Here is an 18,674-nt window from a genome sequence, read left to right as displayed (position 1 = left end):
TAGATTACAGTGGCTACAGGTACTGAATTCCTAAACAACAGACCTCTCATCTTAGTACAGTGCCCTGCCCTTTGACAAAAAAAAAAGGTCAGAAAAGACCATTATCAGGCTTCTCCTCCCACACTATTAACGGGGAGGTGGGAGAAGGGAGCTTTGTCTGAAACAGACGTGACCACTGACCCCAGCCACCTTTTCCACCAAGCCCAGACAAAGACTATCACGCCCAGACAGCGGAAGTTGCATTCTGAACACCTTTCTCATTAAATAAACATAACTGCTGCATGTTTCTAGTGTTTTCAAATGAGTGCCCCTATTATGGTTTTCAAATATTCCCTTACATGCAGTGTGCAACATAGCTGTTTGTGAATGTACTGTAAACGGTCTGCAAAATTGTAAAGTCGAAAGTGTACGATAAAGTTATTGGCTGAATCCGAAATAGCCCCCTATACCCTCAAATAGGGCCTTATTTGAGGGGACAGCCAAAAATTTGTAGTGGTGTCCAAAACCACAACATTCAATCCCACAATGCACAGCAATAACGAGTGTACAGCCAATGTACGCTCAACGGCTGTCCGAATTCGCTCACTCGTTTTCATTCACTCCTTCAAGTGAACTGTATTAATGAACTAATGTAGGGAATAGTGATTTAGGGTTTAGGGGGCGATTGTGGATACAGCCACTGTCTCCCAAAAAAAAGAACCGACTCTGAACCGTTCGAATCCCATTGCGTTATGGTTCTACGTCACTAGAAAAGACATTTTGCATAATGCCCGTCTATGTTCTACATAGTCATTGTTTTGGTTGTCAATGAATGATTCAATGACTCATAACGCACATAAGATGCTCACTTGTTGCCACCTACTTGCAATGAAACCTGCAGAAAGAATCATTGAACAACTCAAGTAAACAAGTAAACTAATCCCAGAGTCACTGGGATAAATCAAAATTTCTGCTACTTCTACAACGTTTTTTTCCAGTATTTGATGTCATGATGGATCAATATAAACACCATACCATTTGGGGTTGGTAAGATTTTTTTTAAGTTTTTGGTTTTATTTATTTATTTATTTATTTTTATTTATTTTATTTATGCTTATTAACTAGTAGTCATCTGTAACTGATTTGTTGAAAAGCTGGTAAGTGTATGCTAGCCACATAAGTATTACTGCTTGCCATTTGAGTGTTTGTTTGTTCATTTGACTGCAGAGTTTACACCGCTGGCTGCAATTTATTTATTTTCCCCATTTATATCCACAGATGTTAAGCATGAATCACAATTACAGACATCTCGTAAAGATGTGCTTGGTGAGAAATTAAAAGGCAACAGCTTTGTGTTTATGACGCCTTTCAATTTGCTTCTGGAAACGCTCATTTGAGAATAAAAGGATTGGGAGAGAAGAGAGATATAAAAATTTGACCTTTTTGTTGAGCTCAAACTGCCGTTTCACAGCCCACACCGGTGTAACCGGATTCTCAGATAACCATTTACTTTCATTCTGTCTGCTTGGACTGATTCCCAGGGATGGCACATCAAAGGAGAGTCTGATTTTGTGATAGCCCACCATCCCAACCTACCAGCGCGCACACATACGCGGATAGCAGGACTTCATCTATCTGTCTGGATATGCCTTGTGCCAGCGATAACCCCCATGTGTGTGCTTCCCATCATCAAGTTCTTAGTTTGAAATATTATCTCATTGTTATTCAGCGCTAATGAGATCTTAAGCAGAGAATCAAATTAGTGCTCAGTCATAATCAAAGCGCAGTCAGTCTTAACAAAACTGAACAGAATCAGAGCACAACCACCCACTTGGAGTCCATGTGCCAAATCCTGCCCACTCTGACGGAAGTCTGAAGAGGAAAACGGGACAGCTAAGGTCTGTGTGAGCCATACCAATTTCAAACTTCTGCCATTTGGAAGTCGCACTGAGGGGCTCGAAATTAAAGACTCAGAACAACAGATGCGAGACCATGTAGCACAAAAGCTGCCGTCCTACAGAGGGACCCAAGTTAAATGCTTCACTTAAGAGCACATTTCAGCCTCCAATCAGCCTGGGCTGTTTTTACACCCACTGAACATCAATGTTCACAGCTAAACAAAGCTGAACTCTCTTTTGAGTCCAGCAAAAAGCTACAGTAGCTTAGAGGGGCTGGAGACACGTTTCGTGCACTGTCAACCATGAGCTCAGTAACCTTTCCCTCGCATTCATTCTTCTCGGTTTCATTGGAACATTTCATTTTGGTTAAAAATCCAGCATGGATACTTTTGTGTACATAATACCCTTAGAATTGTAACAAATTGCTGTGATATTTGACTGAGTTGTGGCTAAGGTCTGGCCCTGAGAGACTCCAGTGGAAAAATTCAGACAGGAACATCATCTATGACTTTGACTTCCTGTACATGCTCTTTTTGTCAAGTATGCCAAGGATATTAAAACCGGCAAAGATGGTACCTACAGAGAGGTGCCCTCTGCAACTTCAGCCATTTTGGGTTCTTATACTTCATTGACAGAGTCGTGGCTGAAATATCTTGACAGTAGGGCAGCTCTCACTGGAAAAACAGCAAAAATAAGTCTCAGAGGATCGTATGGAGAAATTCATATAGCTTATGATGTTAAAACGTGAAAGATAAAAGAAAGAAGTGACATAAAAAAGGAAGACAAAAGTGAGACCCAGAAGAGATAAGAACAAGAGAGATCATTTTAACATCTCAGCTGTCTCGATTTTCATGTATTGCATCTTGCAGAAAAAGATCCTCACATGCTTTCAACAACGTCACAAACTGTGTTCAGATTTCCCAAGATACCAAAGTTTGCCATCAAAAATGAGAGATTTCAATATCAACAAATCCTCACAAGACTAGGGAGAAATTAACCTGAGCTACTGTATCTATTTAAATATTTTAACAACACGCTCTCAAATAAATTTACTGTATGCAAGACCTCATTCATGCGCTTTCATACGACCTGCTTACACCCCAATCTTCATTCGAAATCGCCAGTTCATAAAATAGTTACATTTTCTCATGAGAACAGATTGTCTATTACTGTATGAAAAAAGGATTTTTAACATCTGAAACAAACTTGAAACTTGAAAAATCACTGAGAACTCCATTAAGGATCCTGAGCTATGAAAAAGCAACATCTGAGCGGTAAAATTTCCATCTTGAGAGGTTAAACATTGGCTCTACCTCCTGAGATCTCATTGCCCTCTTCCACAGGTCCAGCTTCTTTCAGTCTTTGAGGTTGAGTGGTGTCTCCATCACTGCTCTGGTCTTCTGTTGAAGACACATGAGGGATTAAAGTCCAAAATACTGTGTCATACATATAGATATATAAATATTGTATATGCATAACAAAATTTCAACTAATTGTAAACATGTAGCCCTATATATTTTGTATAGACTGTGTCACTATGTACAACTGAAGCAGATATTGTCAAGGCACTTTTTTTTATTCTGTCTTAAAACACAAAGGAGGCTACAATCAAACACATTATTTTCACTTGCCATCTGTTTCAGTGGGATTGCTTCAAAGAAACAAGGTATTTCATACCAGTGTATTTTCCCTGAAGTGCTCGGCTGTGCAGGTTTCCACTCACAGCTATAACCTTGACTGCATACTCCTTCCTGGGATTAAAATCCTTTATTATTGCTTTATTCTCTCCCCTTGCAATTTGCAACTCGCTTGTTTCCCCACCTGTCATCAGAAACAAATCAGAGAAATCAGAAAGAGGATGGTTAGTATGCACTGTCTTGCATGCCTGTTTCTATCAGAAACCTATCAAAACCAGTTCTTTATTGTCTGACTGTCAATGCCAAGCACAAGCAGTTTGTTTAGATGCAATGTCAGAGGGGAATAATGCTTGTAATGATAATGCTATTAATAATAATTAATACTCTGGAGGGAACAAAATAAAATAATAAATGAACAAATCACTTTGCCAAAAAGTTGCCAAAAAAGTATAAATATAAAAACTATATAAAAATATAACAAGAAGATAATATATAACTCAGTTTGGTTACACTTTATGTTAAGGTGTCCTTGTCACAGAGTAATTATATAATGAAGTACTGAGTAATATTAATTAACTACATGTAATTACTATAGGATTAGGGTAAGGAGTAGGGTTTGTATTAGGGTTAGTTGCTTGTAATTATGCATAAAATACTGATATTACTATAGTAAGTGCAGGCAACATGTGTAACAAAAACACTAAAATAAAGTGTTGCCCTCATTTTGAACCCAACTTTTGAAATGTAATTAAAAAATAAATTAATTTAAATAAAATTTAGTTGGAAGTGCTCCCACATGTTACATGACCAATTAAATTGTTTTAACTTGACAAATGGATAAAGAAAAATACTCTGCAAAATAATAGCGAAAAGCAATTGTTAAATGCCTTATGAAAACGCAATTTAAATGCTGAATTTGTCAATTCATTATTTATTATTATAAATTCATTTTTGGAAATTAAATACATATTTCTTTGACAATTGTAAAATCTATTTATTTATGTTTTTTTATTATTATTATTATTTAATGTATTGTATTAATGTGTGTTTTGAGTATTTTCTTGGTGAAAAGTCTGGTCTGGTTGGCAAACTGGTCCATGGATAGATGGTCAATTAACAATTAAAAATAAAATCACAGTTGTTGATGAATTGAGTATCCCATGATATCAACTCCGGACATCTAAAACAAACTGATCTAAGTTTTCAGATGCAAAAGCACATAATGTCCAAAATAGCCTGATAAACAACCCGTCCAAAACAGCTTTGCTCTTCTCTTCCACAAATCGAGCCAGAGGAGGAATAGTACTGGCCTGAAAGGTTTTTATGCCAAGTTATCACCTAAATACAATATGTGGGTGGTAGCTTTATGGTCATTGCACAGCAAACAACTTCATGAAGTTTGTTTGCAGTATTGACAGTGACAAATGGTCTGTTCTAAAAAGGTCTTGGCCACAAACTCATCTTTCTCGCTTCATGACATCCCTGCCTGGTGATAAATCTGGGATTATGACTTCAAAAGAAATGTTTGCTTTGGGTAATTTTGTGAACTAGGAAAGAAAGAAAAAAACAACTTTCACTAACTTAAAGGGATACTCCACCCAAAAAAATGAAAATTCTCTCATCATTTGCTCACCCTCATCCTGCTTCAGATGAACACAAACTGAAATTTTTAGAAAAAGAATTGAACATGGACAAAAAGTTGATGAACACGGCGGTAATCCATACGACCCTAGTTGATAAATCAATGTTTTCTGAAGCGAAACCTTGTGTGTGAGAAAAATACTAATATTTTAAACCATCGCTTCTGGCAAACTGTCATCCATGTACATGTATTCATGAGTTCATGCTTGACTCTAAAAAGTAATCAATTACTTGCTACTAATTGCATCTTCAACATTGTAATTAGATTAAGTATAAAAGTATAATTACTCTCTCTAAAACGTATTGGATAACTTATTAATATACTAATTACTTTCTTAATCCCCTATCAACCTTGACCAGTTGAACAATACAAGAATAACTGCTCTTTTAATTCTTTCACATAAATAATATCAAATTGTATAAATTATTCTTGAATTGCCCAAAGTATTTAAGGGAGAACTACAGAGAAGGGAAGTTACATTAGAAACATACATTTTAACGATTAGATGTAAAATGTTTAGGTTAAATTCACTATTAATACAGAATTGTTATAGAGTAATTAATGCAATTACATCAGAAGTAACTGTATATTACAGAAAAATTAAGAGTAGCCTAATTCCTTACTTTACATTTCAAGGGAAAAGTAATACAATTACAGTAATTAATTACTTAGTAATGCATTACACCCAACACTGAACTTTAGAACATGCTTACTTCACGTTTCACAACATGCTGATGTTTATGCCAAGTGAACGTATGTAAAACAGTTGGAAGTAATGGTTTAAAAAGTTTAAAATATTAATATTCTTCCTCACACAACTATGGTTTCGCTTCATGTGTCAGGGTTGGGGTTGAGGCATGAGATGAAGACTCAATTGTGCAGAGTTGATAGGCTTTATTAATAAAAAACAAACAAAAATATGGGGGGGAAATAAAATGGCAAGGCTGGCAAGACAGGGCTTGATACAGCAGGGATGGAACATAAGGGGCACATATGACGACAAACTGGCACAGGACTGCAAATACAAGGAGAATAAATAGGGCAGCAAACAATGAGGGTAAAGAGAGAGAGCAGGTGAGGCAAATGATCCAATAATGAGCGGGGTTAAGACAATAGACAGGAGAGCACATGGCACATAGAAACAAACATGACATAAAAACAAGAGCACATGGCCAATGAACACAACCACAATCCATGTGCTCAAACAAAACATGACAATGAGAGCTCTCACTGACTGCATGTCTGGTGAAGCATCAACTTTGAGGGTTCCATCCATTGCAATATATGGATTCATAGAGACGGGTTATTTATTTTTCTAAAAATTTCAATTTGCGTTCCACAGAATGAAGCCATATACATCTGAGACAGCATTAGGATGAGTAAATGAGAGATTTTTTTATTTTTGTGTGGAGTATCCCTTTAAGGAGCTGAATGATTTAAAATAGTCCAAAAACATAATGATGAACTAGAAGTGCAGGCAAAATGTATTGCTTCTTTTAATCAGTCATGCCTGAACAGCATACTCGTATCACAGTCCCTCAATGTGATGAAGAAGCCTGCCCCTGCAATTCAGATCTCTGACCAATGATCCTGATTAAAATCCTCGTGGCTTACCGAGAGATCAATAGAAGGGGAGCGAAAGTTGCTTATTCAGCAGCAGCGGGAGCATGATTGGGGTTAGACTCAGAGCAAAGGGAGTCAGAACTGGAGAGCCACAGTTTGCTGATGACTTTGCACTTCACGCTTCATATGAAAGTAAAAGAAGATTGCTGCAGACAGAAAACTGTCACTGGTTCTTACGACAACATCAAAGAACTCCAATTCTCATTTGTTTAAACGAGACCAAAGGACAGAATCACTTTGTCACAAGCAAACGTCTCACTTCCTGCTTTGATTTTTAAAGAGAGTGGAGCAAAGAACTCTCGAGGGGAAAACTGTCTTACCTCTAAAAACAGATAGAAATCAATTTGTGCTTCCCAATACAAAATATTCTGTTTTCATAATTGGCCAAAGCTGCTACCAAACCAAAAACGTTGTTTTGTTACTTTGTTTATTCAGTTTTTGTTTGTGCTCAGGAAAAATGTATACCTTCTAAAGCCAGGACATTTATAAGAGAAAGTACCGTATATGTCCTGGGCCAAAACATACCTTTGTGTGCATCCAAATGCATTTTTTTATATCTAACTAGAGTACCTGTCAGTAGCTGTTCGACTTGAATTGGCGCTGCTCAATCTGAATAGTGTATGACATCAAAGTACCGCGAGAGCGATTCGAAAGCATAAAGAGTTGGCTGCTCTCTAATCGATCGGTCTGCGCAGCGGCACTTCAAGTCAAACACACCTAGGCTGTGTCCAAAATCGCCCCATATACCCTCATTCACTATTCCCTACATTAGTCCACTAATATAGTTCATTTGAGGGAGTGAATGAAAACGAGTCAGTGAATTCGGACACTGAGTGCGCCGAAGGGCTGTCGCTTTTGCATAGTTTGTGCTTGCTGTTTAATAATGAATGAATGAATAAACAAGGCTTTCATATATACTACTGTACATCCAAAGCGCTGTACAATCATATCAGGGGATCTCTCCTCAAGACCTCAACCATCACAAGTGTGCAGCATCCACTTGAATGCGACGGCAGCCACAGTACAACGGCACCAGTGCGCTCACCACACACCAGCTATAGGTGAAGAGGAGAGAGAGTGATACAGCCAATTCAATGGATGGGGATTATTAGGAGGCCATGATTGGCAAGGGCCAAATGGACATCAGGGTTACACCCCTACTCTTTTACGAGAAGTGCCATGGGATTTTTTAGGATCAGTCAGGACCTCGGTTTAACATCTCATCCTGAAGGACGGTGCTTGTTACAGTATAGTGTCCTCACTATACTGGGGCATTAGGACCCACACAGACCACAGGTTGAGCACCCCTATGGCCTCACTAACACCTCTTCCAGCAGCAACCTAGTTTTCCCAGGAGGTCTCCCATCCAGGTACTGACCAGGCTCAACCCTGCTTAGCTTCAGTGGGCAACCAGTCTTGGGCTACAGGGTGATATGGCTGCTGGTACATTTAATCATTTGAAACTTAGCAAACTGACAGCTCCAATAGAAATGAAAAGATTTATCTTGAACTCATGGAAACTACCTGTATGATATTATGCTGTTGCCACATTGGACCAACGGTTTTGAAAATGGATGGATGGATGATTCAGCTGCAGGTGGCATCTTCTGGTCAGACGCGGGAATTCACTTGGCGCACGACTCATAGTGCATTATGGGTATTATCTAGCTGTTGAGTGTACATCGGTTGTACACTCATTATTGCGGTGCATTGTGCGATTGAATGAGTGCACTCAATAACGTCCACTATGGTTTCGGACACCACCACAAATGGCTGTCCCCTCAAATTATGCCCTATTTAAGCGTATAGGGGGCGATTTCAGACACAGCCCTAGTGTTTCCTGCGTGAGCAGAGCACGAGCTGAGATGTCCAATTCGCATAAAATGATTCTTATGAACCAGTTCTTTTGATAAGTCTATCAAAAGGATTCATGAAACAGCCTTGTTAGTTAGCGGTTTGAATCAGACTTAGTAAGCGAATTGCTCAAAGTTCACAGATTCTTTGGTGAAATCAAATTGTGGTTATCTGATTCAAAATGAACCAGGAACCTACTGTGATATTTATACTTTTAGTTTGTGAAATCAGTCTATTTTCTGACTGGTTGTTAATACTGTATGGCAACGTGTAATTAAAAATGCACTCTCAAAAAAGTTATAAATTAATTGTTTTCTAGAATAAACTAATAACAGTATTCTTAAAAAAACATGTAAACATTGGTACTATTGTTTAACATTTTTAACTTTCTTTGGGAAGCATAATTAACACAACATTTTCCCAAACAAGCAGAATTATTCTTACAAGACAACATTATATAAATATAACTTAATATTAAAAAAAAACAATAGTCCCCCTAGAAGGACAGCCTCAAGTTGAAGCAAATTAATACTAAACCACACAAGTATAGATAACTTATATTCAGTTGCAGTGAATCAGACACTTTTTAAGAGAGAGTGATATGTGAAATGATATTGATAAAAAAGATTTTGAACATAAAAAACATTACAGCAGGTTCAAAGGTGTGGTAGTTAATGATGCAATATAATCTCACCTATCAACAACACAACAATTGCCAATATACTAAATCAACGGAACAAATCACGCAGCGCCATGCAGACTATGACCTGCTGTCAGCCTCCTCTAACATTCCTGCAGCTATCAAGTATCAAACATTATGTTTTTTACATTATGTGCATCTATGTTATGAACATCACCAGAGTTAACTGTTTAAAACAAAAGCTTACTTTATCACCTTAGGTGTTATGTTCATTTTGAATACATTCTGCAATTTCTCAACTCAAGCTCATTTTAGGAGCCAAAGGCACCCTTGCTATTTTTTTGGTATGGAGCCCTGCTACAAGTTGCCAATGTTGTTGTGGGACATCAGATACTGTAAAAAGCAGCTGGATCTAACAGTAACCTCCATCTGACCTCCTAGATTTTGACCAGATACTGCAGCCAGACATTCCTCATCTCAATCACAACAGAGCAGCATTGACTCGCTCTAATGCAAACTATCACCTGTCCTCATTCGGCCTTGTTCCATCACTTCCATCTAAATTCTGTCCAATAGAAAGAACTGCCATGCCCGTTAATGCCACTTCGCACATAGAAACGCGGCAAATGAGCAGCTATAATTGAAAAGAGTGCTTTTCCCATCTGTTGGGAATGTCTAACTGGCTGATGAATATCTATGGAAATAGGCCTAATATACACAGAGTTCTGGAATGTACTCTAAGAAACAACGAGTTTAGACATGGTTCATTGTTGCCCAAGAAAAGGGGGTTGTGAGAGTTTAACAAAGGGGCAAGTTTGCAGAACTGATGGCTAGTGCACCTGGTCTACATAAAGCAAAAGAGTGACCTTGGCTGTTTATGTGCTATCCGGAGTTGTATCAAAGCCCCAGACAAGGACTATTGTCAAATATGTGAAGAAAGAAAAAGTCCGTCAGATCTGGCAAGGTTAACAAATACATCTGTTGAAGCTCACAGAGGAAAGTGAAGAAAGCACTTAAAGAAACAAGAGTGGCTCAAAAGAACTAAAACAGAGACTGTGTTTTGTTAATACTGGATTTAGATCCACATTAAAAGCAAACCTTTCCACTACATTCATTAATATTGACTGACCACATTGCTTCTTACCTGGTTCACTATTATATATAAATTTGTAGCCATCATATTCTCCTTTTGGTTCCTTCCATGAGACAAGTAGCTTGCCTTCACTCAGAACTTTAAATCGAAGTCTTCGTGGGGCTGAAACTGCAAAGGAAAAAATGGAATTATAAACCAAAAATGTGCATATAATGACAAAAAAAAACTCAAAATTTTTTTTTAGAGGAGAGTTTCAATTCTAGTTGCATTTAAAGGTATGTTTCAAGTCATATTCTCATTAGCAATGACTATTTTTAAGTTTACATTAATCTGTGGAAATGTAAGGTGACTTTATATTATTATTTTATTGTATATCTGACAAAATGCACATAAAATCAGAAATGGAAAGTTATTTACTCATTAAAAATGACAAGATGGTTATTGAAAGAAAATGTGACTTAAAAGGTCAGAAGCGTAGCATCCTAAATACCAGTTAGGTTCAAGAGGAAGACAAGTCTTAAACAGTTCAGCTAAGCATATTACTACAGTTTATGAGTGTCTATGGCCATAAACAACTGATTAGGGGTCCTCTTTAATAATTAAATCCTAAACATTTTTATACAGCATCAAAATCAGCTCTGACCCATAATCAGTTGTAAACTGTGTGTTAGCCCTATGAGAAATCACCACACCCAAACATCACACATCCCACATGTAAGGTAATGAAACATTGATAAATCAATGTTTCTCTGTTCTTATATACTTCACATGCAACAGTTCTGCCCAGAGAAAGAAACGGAGGTGCTACACGAGTTATATATGAAGAAACCATCTTGGCACTAAGAGAAAAGGCGAAAATATCTAAGAATGAAACCCAGAGTTCAATACTATTGGAAACAGGGCATTTAGGAGACAGAGAGGAGACATAAAACTGATCTTGGCGCACCAACCTGAGGAACGGAACACTGCTGGGTTTCCTGTGTGGTGAGCATCTTCTCATGGACACCCACACCAATCAGTCCAAATATGTGTCTTTGGGGGATTACGACTCATTTCCATCAATCAGCATGTATAGAAACACATTTCAATGTCTCTATCTTTCTAAAGTGGGAAACTGGGTTGCAAGTAATTGGTTTGAAAGTTTAGCCTAAATGAAGCCGCCACTCATCTGGTTTGGGACCAAATGTTTGTTATTGATAAACTTATATTTCCAATAAATGAAGGAAAAATATTTGTTTGTAAATTTTTATAAATATAGTTATTCTAAAAATGGTACTACATGTGCTTTAAAAAAGTCATGGGACACCAAGGTGTCAGTGTCATGGAAAGTTTCAGTAATAATTCTTAGTGATTCATGTGGGATGAGTGGGATGAAATGAGTTCTGATATACTGTACATCCAGCCATCTAGAGAATCTGGAACATTTTCACGACGGATCATGAACGTATAAAGTAACCACCCTGGTAGTACGAATATAGAGGGGGAAAGCGTGTTGTGCCAGCTCAGTACTGCACACCATGACAGAGATCAAAAATGTATGCGGGATACAATTCGGAAAGTAAATCCAACAATGTTGAGATGCTAAAACTCTGCTCATGAGCCATGGATAATAAAGAAGAACAGAAAAAAACACAGATTTCTGGAAGCAGTATCATGACAGTTTCATAGAATATTCCTAGGAAAACTGTCTTAGCAAACCCAGGTATCCACGTCTCATGGCTTTTGGTGATTAAAGGTTCTGTGCCAAACAGAATCCTGTAGAGATTGAGGGGGAGGAACAGAACAATGGCCATGGTAGTTTAAGGGTGACAAGTGCTGACTTGTAACTTGAAACGAGAGAAATACGAGCAGGAGGTCCTGTATCTGTCTGTACATTAGAAAAGAGCTCCCACAAATCCTTTGATGTGGTTATCTTTCATCCTTTTGGAGACACTCACATACTTCTTACTCTGAAATCCACAAATGTCCTTTTATCATCATGCTTCCAATTCCTCACCTGTCAGAGGGCTCCGCACTTGTTTTGAACAAATTCTAAAAACGCTGTTGAGGGAATTAAAATATTAATGCCTACTTTACTTAGCGGGAGCAGTCAAAAACATTCTGCAGTTTACAATCGTCTAAGTCTGCTGGATGTGATGTACATTTCCACAGTTCTTAGCAGCAGGAATTATTTATGGCCAAATGAAAATCAGGGAAACTTGGCTACATTTCCCATCTCTCAATGTGTAAAAATACATTACAAACTGCTTAATTAAAGGTTTTGTACTGAGATGTACTGCCCCTGTAAATCCAAACAACAATTACTTTAAAACTGTTTTTTTTGTTTGTTTTTTTGTGCGTTTGACTGCTGGAGAGTTTTGACAGGATTTCAGACAGCCTGTTTAGGTTTGACCTTCAGTTCTTTTGTTTCATTTTTCCACAACTTCTTCGCAATTAAGATCCTTCCAAAACACTCTCATAATGTCTCATCATACCGCTTCAAACTGCTTTGTATCACTGTCTGCTTCTGCCCATTCATTCTCAGCAGGGCATTGTCAGCAATTGCAAGCATTTTCACTCCAACGCTTCAAGTACTCATAAACACGAGAGAATGATTTCTATAAGTCTGTGTCAGGTTAAAGGAATATGGCAGGTTCAAAAAGCTAAGTTAAACTCATTTGTGGCATAGTGTTCATTAGCACAAAAAATACATGGCAACTATTATTTACATTAGTTGTTCATATCACCGATGTTTTGAAATTAAATGTTCAGTGAGGAGCACTAAAGGGTAATGCTTTATTGCGTTTGATAATAATGCACCACCTATACTAAACTCTACCCTAAACCTAGTCTCAGACTCAGACGTCATGCCCACATCCCATTGGCTGAATGTCTGTTACATATGGAACACAAAACTGGAAAAACTTCAGGAGTTTCGAAGTCGTCATCTGATTGGTTGAATTCAACAGGACTTCTGGGAGACGTGTGTATCGCGTTCTTTAATGGTCCACCTGGAAACAAAGCCGTCATGATGCCAAATGCCCTCATGGAAGAAGAAAGCCATGGTGTTTACAACCGTGACAATGAGCGCTTATCATGATCAACTAAACACTGGATTTTCAAACTTATGTGATATAAAGTTCACAGACTAGTTCACAAAACAAACTGTGATTGGTTGCTTTACATGTCAGTCAGATGGCCTCTGGGTGGTCCTTGGCCAATGAAAGCTTCTGCTGTCATTCTGAAGGTCTGGCAACACAAGACTTCCCTAAACCTAACGAATAAACCAAACGTGAGATCAAATCTATTTGCGGTACCAGGAGAGCTACCAAGCAAGTTTACTATGTCAGAACAGCAATACATATGGAGTTGGTTATGTGATGATGCAAATGTCGAAATGTTTTAGTTTACAAATCCTGCACTGTGATAAGTGTTTTAAGGTCATAACATAGCATTGTAAAGGAACCACACGAAAATAAGTCAATATTAATCAATAATCTTTGCTTGCAGCTGTAGTTGTTTCCCAGTTTCATTTCAGCTGGAAACTGCAGTGAATCGAATGTATAGGTATGTTTTCTGAGCAAAAATGAAAGTATAGGCAAGTTTTTGTAGCTATACTATAGAAACATTTGCTGCATACGAATATGCCTACTTCCCTATTATATAGTATCTGAATAACAAAACCTAGTACGACCAAATTCATGGTAATCGAAAAACAGCTGGTGAAAAGTACCTGAATGACCAACTCCTTATGCCGATATTCTGGAGTGTGCATTCAATGGACACTTTACTATCCCATGAAGCCATAGGAGAGGGAGTTGTGAATGATAGTGAAGTAATGCAACTGACACTGTAGGTCACATGACAAAGCGAACCAATATGGCGGATGTAATTTGTCCAGATTTAATTCATATTATAAGGAAATATAACATACATTCTTAAAGCGACACTATGTAACTTTTCAACCTTCATAATATATTTCCAAGATCCTTGTGATGGTACATCGACTTACAATAGGTTGAATGACACGTCTGCCATAGCCTGACGGGGTCTGTATCGCTTTTACTAGCACTATGTAACTTCGGGGTTCGGGTAGTATCCAGAGCATAAAAAGAACTACAAAATTCGACTGCTTTACGGCATACGTCACTTCCCCCACCACTTCGTCAAATGTGGACGTGAGAGGCCAACCAGCGTTTGTTTTCGGCTTTCGTGCGTATGTTTTTGTCATGGGGGTTGTTTACACCTGGCCACTTCATGCGCTTTCTCAGATCGGATAGCTATCGGATCGTGAAAAGACCAGGTTTAAATGCCCTCCGAAGCGCATTCGAGACGGATTTGAATCCGATCCCTCAAACCACTTCAGGAGGAGATCTGTGACGCATTCCAGACGAAACTGGACAAGTGTAAATGCATCTGGTTGTTGAAACCACATGTAAATTGTACTCCTCCCAAAAATGCTAAAAAAACAAAAAAAACGTGTGAGAGCGTGTTATAGGCTATATGTTATACAGATATGATGACGCTACTGGAACACGCATCACCGCAGATGAGCAGCTGAGCATCTATTCATAAGCCAACGTGCAAACTATCGCAAATCAAAGTGAAAGTAAGTCACAGACGCTTAACACACAATCTTCATCATTAAAAGTAAAGAAACAAAATGATCTTACCAGGGCTGTTACTGCTCTCTCTTATTGCGGTCTTTGATTTTGACATTTTAGCTGATGATCAAAAAAATGCAGCTCATATCTGTTGCTTTCAGTGACGTGCACTCCATTAAATCTGCATATAGCGCGAGAATTGAAGATCGGATTTAAATCCGTTTCGCAAAAATAAATTTATGTGACCAGGTGTAAATGGAATCGTTTTGATAAATCAGATAGCTATGCCTCACGAATTAGTTTGCCAGCTGAACTCAGGTGTTGTGAGGTGTATTTATCACGTAGTCCTGAGGGATATTAGACGACGCTGTTGACGTTGATTCCTGCGATTATCATGAGAACAGTTTTCAATATCTCACATAATCAGGACATAAATAAGCCTAACGTAGAGGTTGTTAATAGTGTAAACGAGCACAATTTGCAAACTATTATCATAAATTGCAATAATCATGTCTAATGACATCATAACGGCCAATGTTATGAAATAATGCGACATACATTTAACTTGATTGATGTTATCTGGCATTTTGTAATGTTTACATTCCAATAAAAACAACACAAATTAAATTATACAGTAGGCCTAGACTATAGACTATTTACTTGTGATTTAGCTGCAATCATGTAAAAAACGTTATACTATAATATATTTACGACAGTGCAAGTATTCCACAGCGACTCTGGGGGTCGCTGTTTGACAAAAACACAATTTCTACTTAGTGTGGCTTTAACAGTCACAAAGTAAGTTCTTCACCACCAACTCAGACAGTATGTGATTTCAGACGCAGCAATTGAGTTTTTTTTGTTTTGTTTTTTTTACGGATTGGTCCCATTCACTTCTACTGTAAATGCCTCATTGCAACCAAGATTGGTTTTCTTTTTAAAAGAAGTAGAAATTTATTTTCATGGTAATCAACATTATGCCACAAGTGCTGTTGATTCATCTTAACTGGTATTGAACCAAGAATATTCCTTTAACTAAAAGTCTTTGGTTTGTTTTTTCCCTGTTCAGATCCACCACAGAACTATTTATAATCACACCATAAGCTTTCAGTGATTTTAGGGATGAAAAGAACCTGTCTAGGCTACACCTGCCCATTACACAAGAGCTGGTCTGGAATAAGGAGTGAAAACAAAAAATCAGAGAGTAATCAAAACTTGATCTTCCACTCCAGATGATGATCCAAGCTCCACCTTTCACTCCAGGGTCTGGGAGGAATGTGAAATTCCTTCCAAACAGAGCAACCAATTAAGCCTTTAAGCTGCCTTGAGGGATATTATCATTGTGGTCCCATGTGATGTTAGACTAAATGCTTTTCCACATCTCTATCCCATCTAAAACCTTCAAGACTCACTTTAGCCCTTTTTTACTTTCTTACTGAGAGGCATTACACTGAAATGAGTCCTCTTAGGAGATGTGATGGTGCATGAAGAGTCAAAGTTTCCTTTTGTTCAAATCACAGTCAAATGTAACCATTTGCCTTCAAATATATTATACATCGAATGATTAGGACAACATCTCATATTTTACACGACACAAAAGCCGACGCACCAGAGCAAACTGCCAATTCAGAACCATGAAGACAGCAATTACCTTGAGCCGAAACAGGGGTGAAAAACTGAATCAGTGCCAGCGAGATAAGCGGACACCACAGCTTAATCCTTGATCCCAAAACCTGCATCCTTATAGCTGTGTGAGTGATGCTTGCCCTGAACCTAAGGAGGGAGAGAAACAGAGAGTGAGTGGAGGAATTCACCGAAGCCGTGCCGCCTCAAGGGGATTTCAGAAACACATGGGGAGGGAGGGGTGTCTCTGCGGGTCAAGAACAGTAAAGACTTTGTTGAATTTTGATGGACAGCCAGTGAGAAGTGCTTCCTGAGGACCATTGTTGTTCCTGAGAACAAGCAGGACACTACAGGTCCTGTCATTCATGTCGGATAAGAAGGCTGATGTGTGTTTAGAGAGGAAGCCGCCCGGGCTTGTTCAAGAGGGCACCCCCACTTAACTTAAACAGTGGTCTAAATTAGGGTCAAGAGATTATACTGGTTCGCTGCATAGTTCACTAAGTCAGTTTTCCTCAGCTGTTGTGACACAGATGGCTTATTCTTCTATAACTATACAACTATAAATAATATGCATATTACTTTTTTTTCGGGGGACGGGGGGCAAAATGGACATTGTTTAAATTCAAGCTTGTTTGGATTGCACATGGTTATCACAGTATTTTACTGGTATTTTGCCTTAAAGCATGCTTATTTATTCTGTAAAAGATAAAAGGCATGCTATTAAGGCACTGAGCACTTCGTAGCAGTCAAATAGTTGTATAGCCTACTAAAAGAAGAGCCCACAATGCATTGTTAAATTCCCTTGGATGTCTGTCTCTGTCCCTCTCTCTCTCTCTCTCTCTCTGTTTCACCTGCTACTGAATCCTGAAATAAACATCAAGCACTCATCCTTGGCTTCATTTCTATTCTCAACAGCACAGTAAAGATGAAACGCGCTAAATTTAAAAATAGATGTAGGGTATCAAGTATATTCTTTGAGCATCGGGAATGTTTGGGACATCCCTACGATTTTTAATAATAATAATAGCCTAAATCGAACACGTATGTAAAACTAGAAATCTATATAAAATATAAAGATTGTTTTTAATGAAATATGAAAGTTCTGTGTGCTTATGTTTAGCCTAAGGAAATAATTTACAAGCAAATATAATATAGCCTATATATAAAAATATGTCATCAAACGTGATTTAAAGTAGGGTAGCCTATGCTGTGTTAAGAATGAATAGAACAAAAAAGATTTCCCCAAAATTATACTTTAAGACTTTAAGATAAATTAAAGAAAATTCATAACAATACAAATAAAAGTAGCAAAACTGTGGGGAAAAATGGCGCAAAGAATTTTTGTCTTTTTGATGCTTTATCTTGATTAATTCTCCCAGTGTTGTTTTAACAAACGCAGATGAGATAATGGAATTAAGCGAGAGTATAAAACCCTTCAGCAGTCTTACCTTTCACACCATTCGCTTCAATGAAATCCTCTTGATCTAAATGTGATCCAAATTCCCGCGTCTTGTGATGATCAGACTTCACTCGTATCTTCTCTCAGCTTCAGTCAGATCACAGCTCTCTCCGTGTGCGTGTTTCGTCTGTCCTTCTTCGCCCATTCCTTTAGCTCCTCAGCTCTGCGCCTCATTTCATCCTTTAGTCTTGAGTCTTCGAGAGAGAAAAAAAAAACGTTCGTGCGACCAATTGCAGCCACTGGACAGACGACGAATGATCTCACGACAATCAAGAGCCCTTCTCAAATACTTGATCCTGCCTACATATAGGCTGTTCAGCGCTGCCAAGAAAATCCATTATCATTAGCCTACATTTCAAGGGAATGCAACTGTAATGAACAATCATAACGCCTACATCAGGATGATGGATGATTAAGTTGACTGTTATGACTCATTATATTGTAGGCCTATTAAGACAGATTAATTGAATAAGTCAATGTGCGCAATTATTCAGCTGTCGACATTTGATTTTAAAGGAATTATTGTAAGTGGCCTATATGTCATATGAGTATCTGTTTCGTCTAGCGAAAAACCTGGCTACTTTTTACCGCTCTATCACAGTTAGCCAAACTTTAAAAAAAAAAAAAAAAAAAAAATTAACCT

The 18,674-nt window shown here is 38.0% G+C and overlaps 1 protein-coding gene across 5 annotated transcripts in view; it reads right to left on the bottom strand.

The window, feature by feature from the left end:
* col14a1a (collagen, type XIV, alpha 1a) overlaps nucleotides 1–18,310 on the bottom strand; it is a 139,340-nt gene extending 121,030 nt beyond the window's left edge. For 4 of the 5 annotated variants that reach the window (XM_079895467.1, XM_079895469.1, XM_079895468.1 and 1 more), the window contains exons 1-5: nucleotides 18,021–18,310; nucleotides 16,601–16,722; nucleotides 10,418–10,534; nucleotides 3,555–3,698; nucleotides 3,191–3,277 (exon numbers count right to left, since the gene is read on the bottom strand). In XM_079895467.1, the coding sequence (XP_079751593.1) occupies nucleotides 3,191–3,277; nucleotides 3,555–3,698; nucleotides 10,418–10,534; nucleotides 16,601–16,688 (436 nt within the window). In that variant the 5' untranslated portion in view covers nucleotides 16,689–16,722; nucleotides 18,021–18,310. The remainder of the gene's footprint in view (nucleotides 1–3,190; nucleotides 3,278–3,554; nucleotides 3,699–10,417; nucleotides 10,535–16,600; nucleotides 16,723–18,020) is intronic. The other variant, XM_079895471.1, reaches the window with a different exon arrangement.
* Nucleotides 18,311–18,674: the final 364 nt, after the last annotated feature.

Source organism: Squalius cephalus (genome assembly GCF_949319135.1).
Source record: "Squalius cephalus genome assembly, chromosome: 15".
NCBI classification, from domain to species: domain Eukaryota; kingdom Metazoa; phylum Chordata; class Actinopteri; order Cypriniformes; family Leuciscidae; genus Squalius; species Squalius cephalus.
This window is presented reverse-complemented; position numbering and strand designations above follow the sequence as displayed.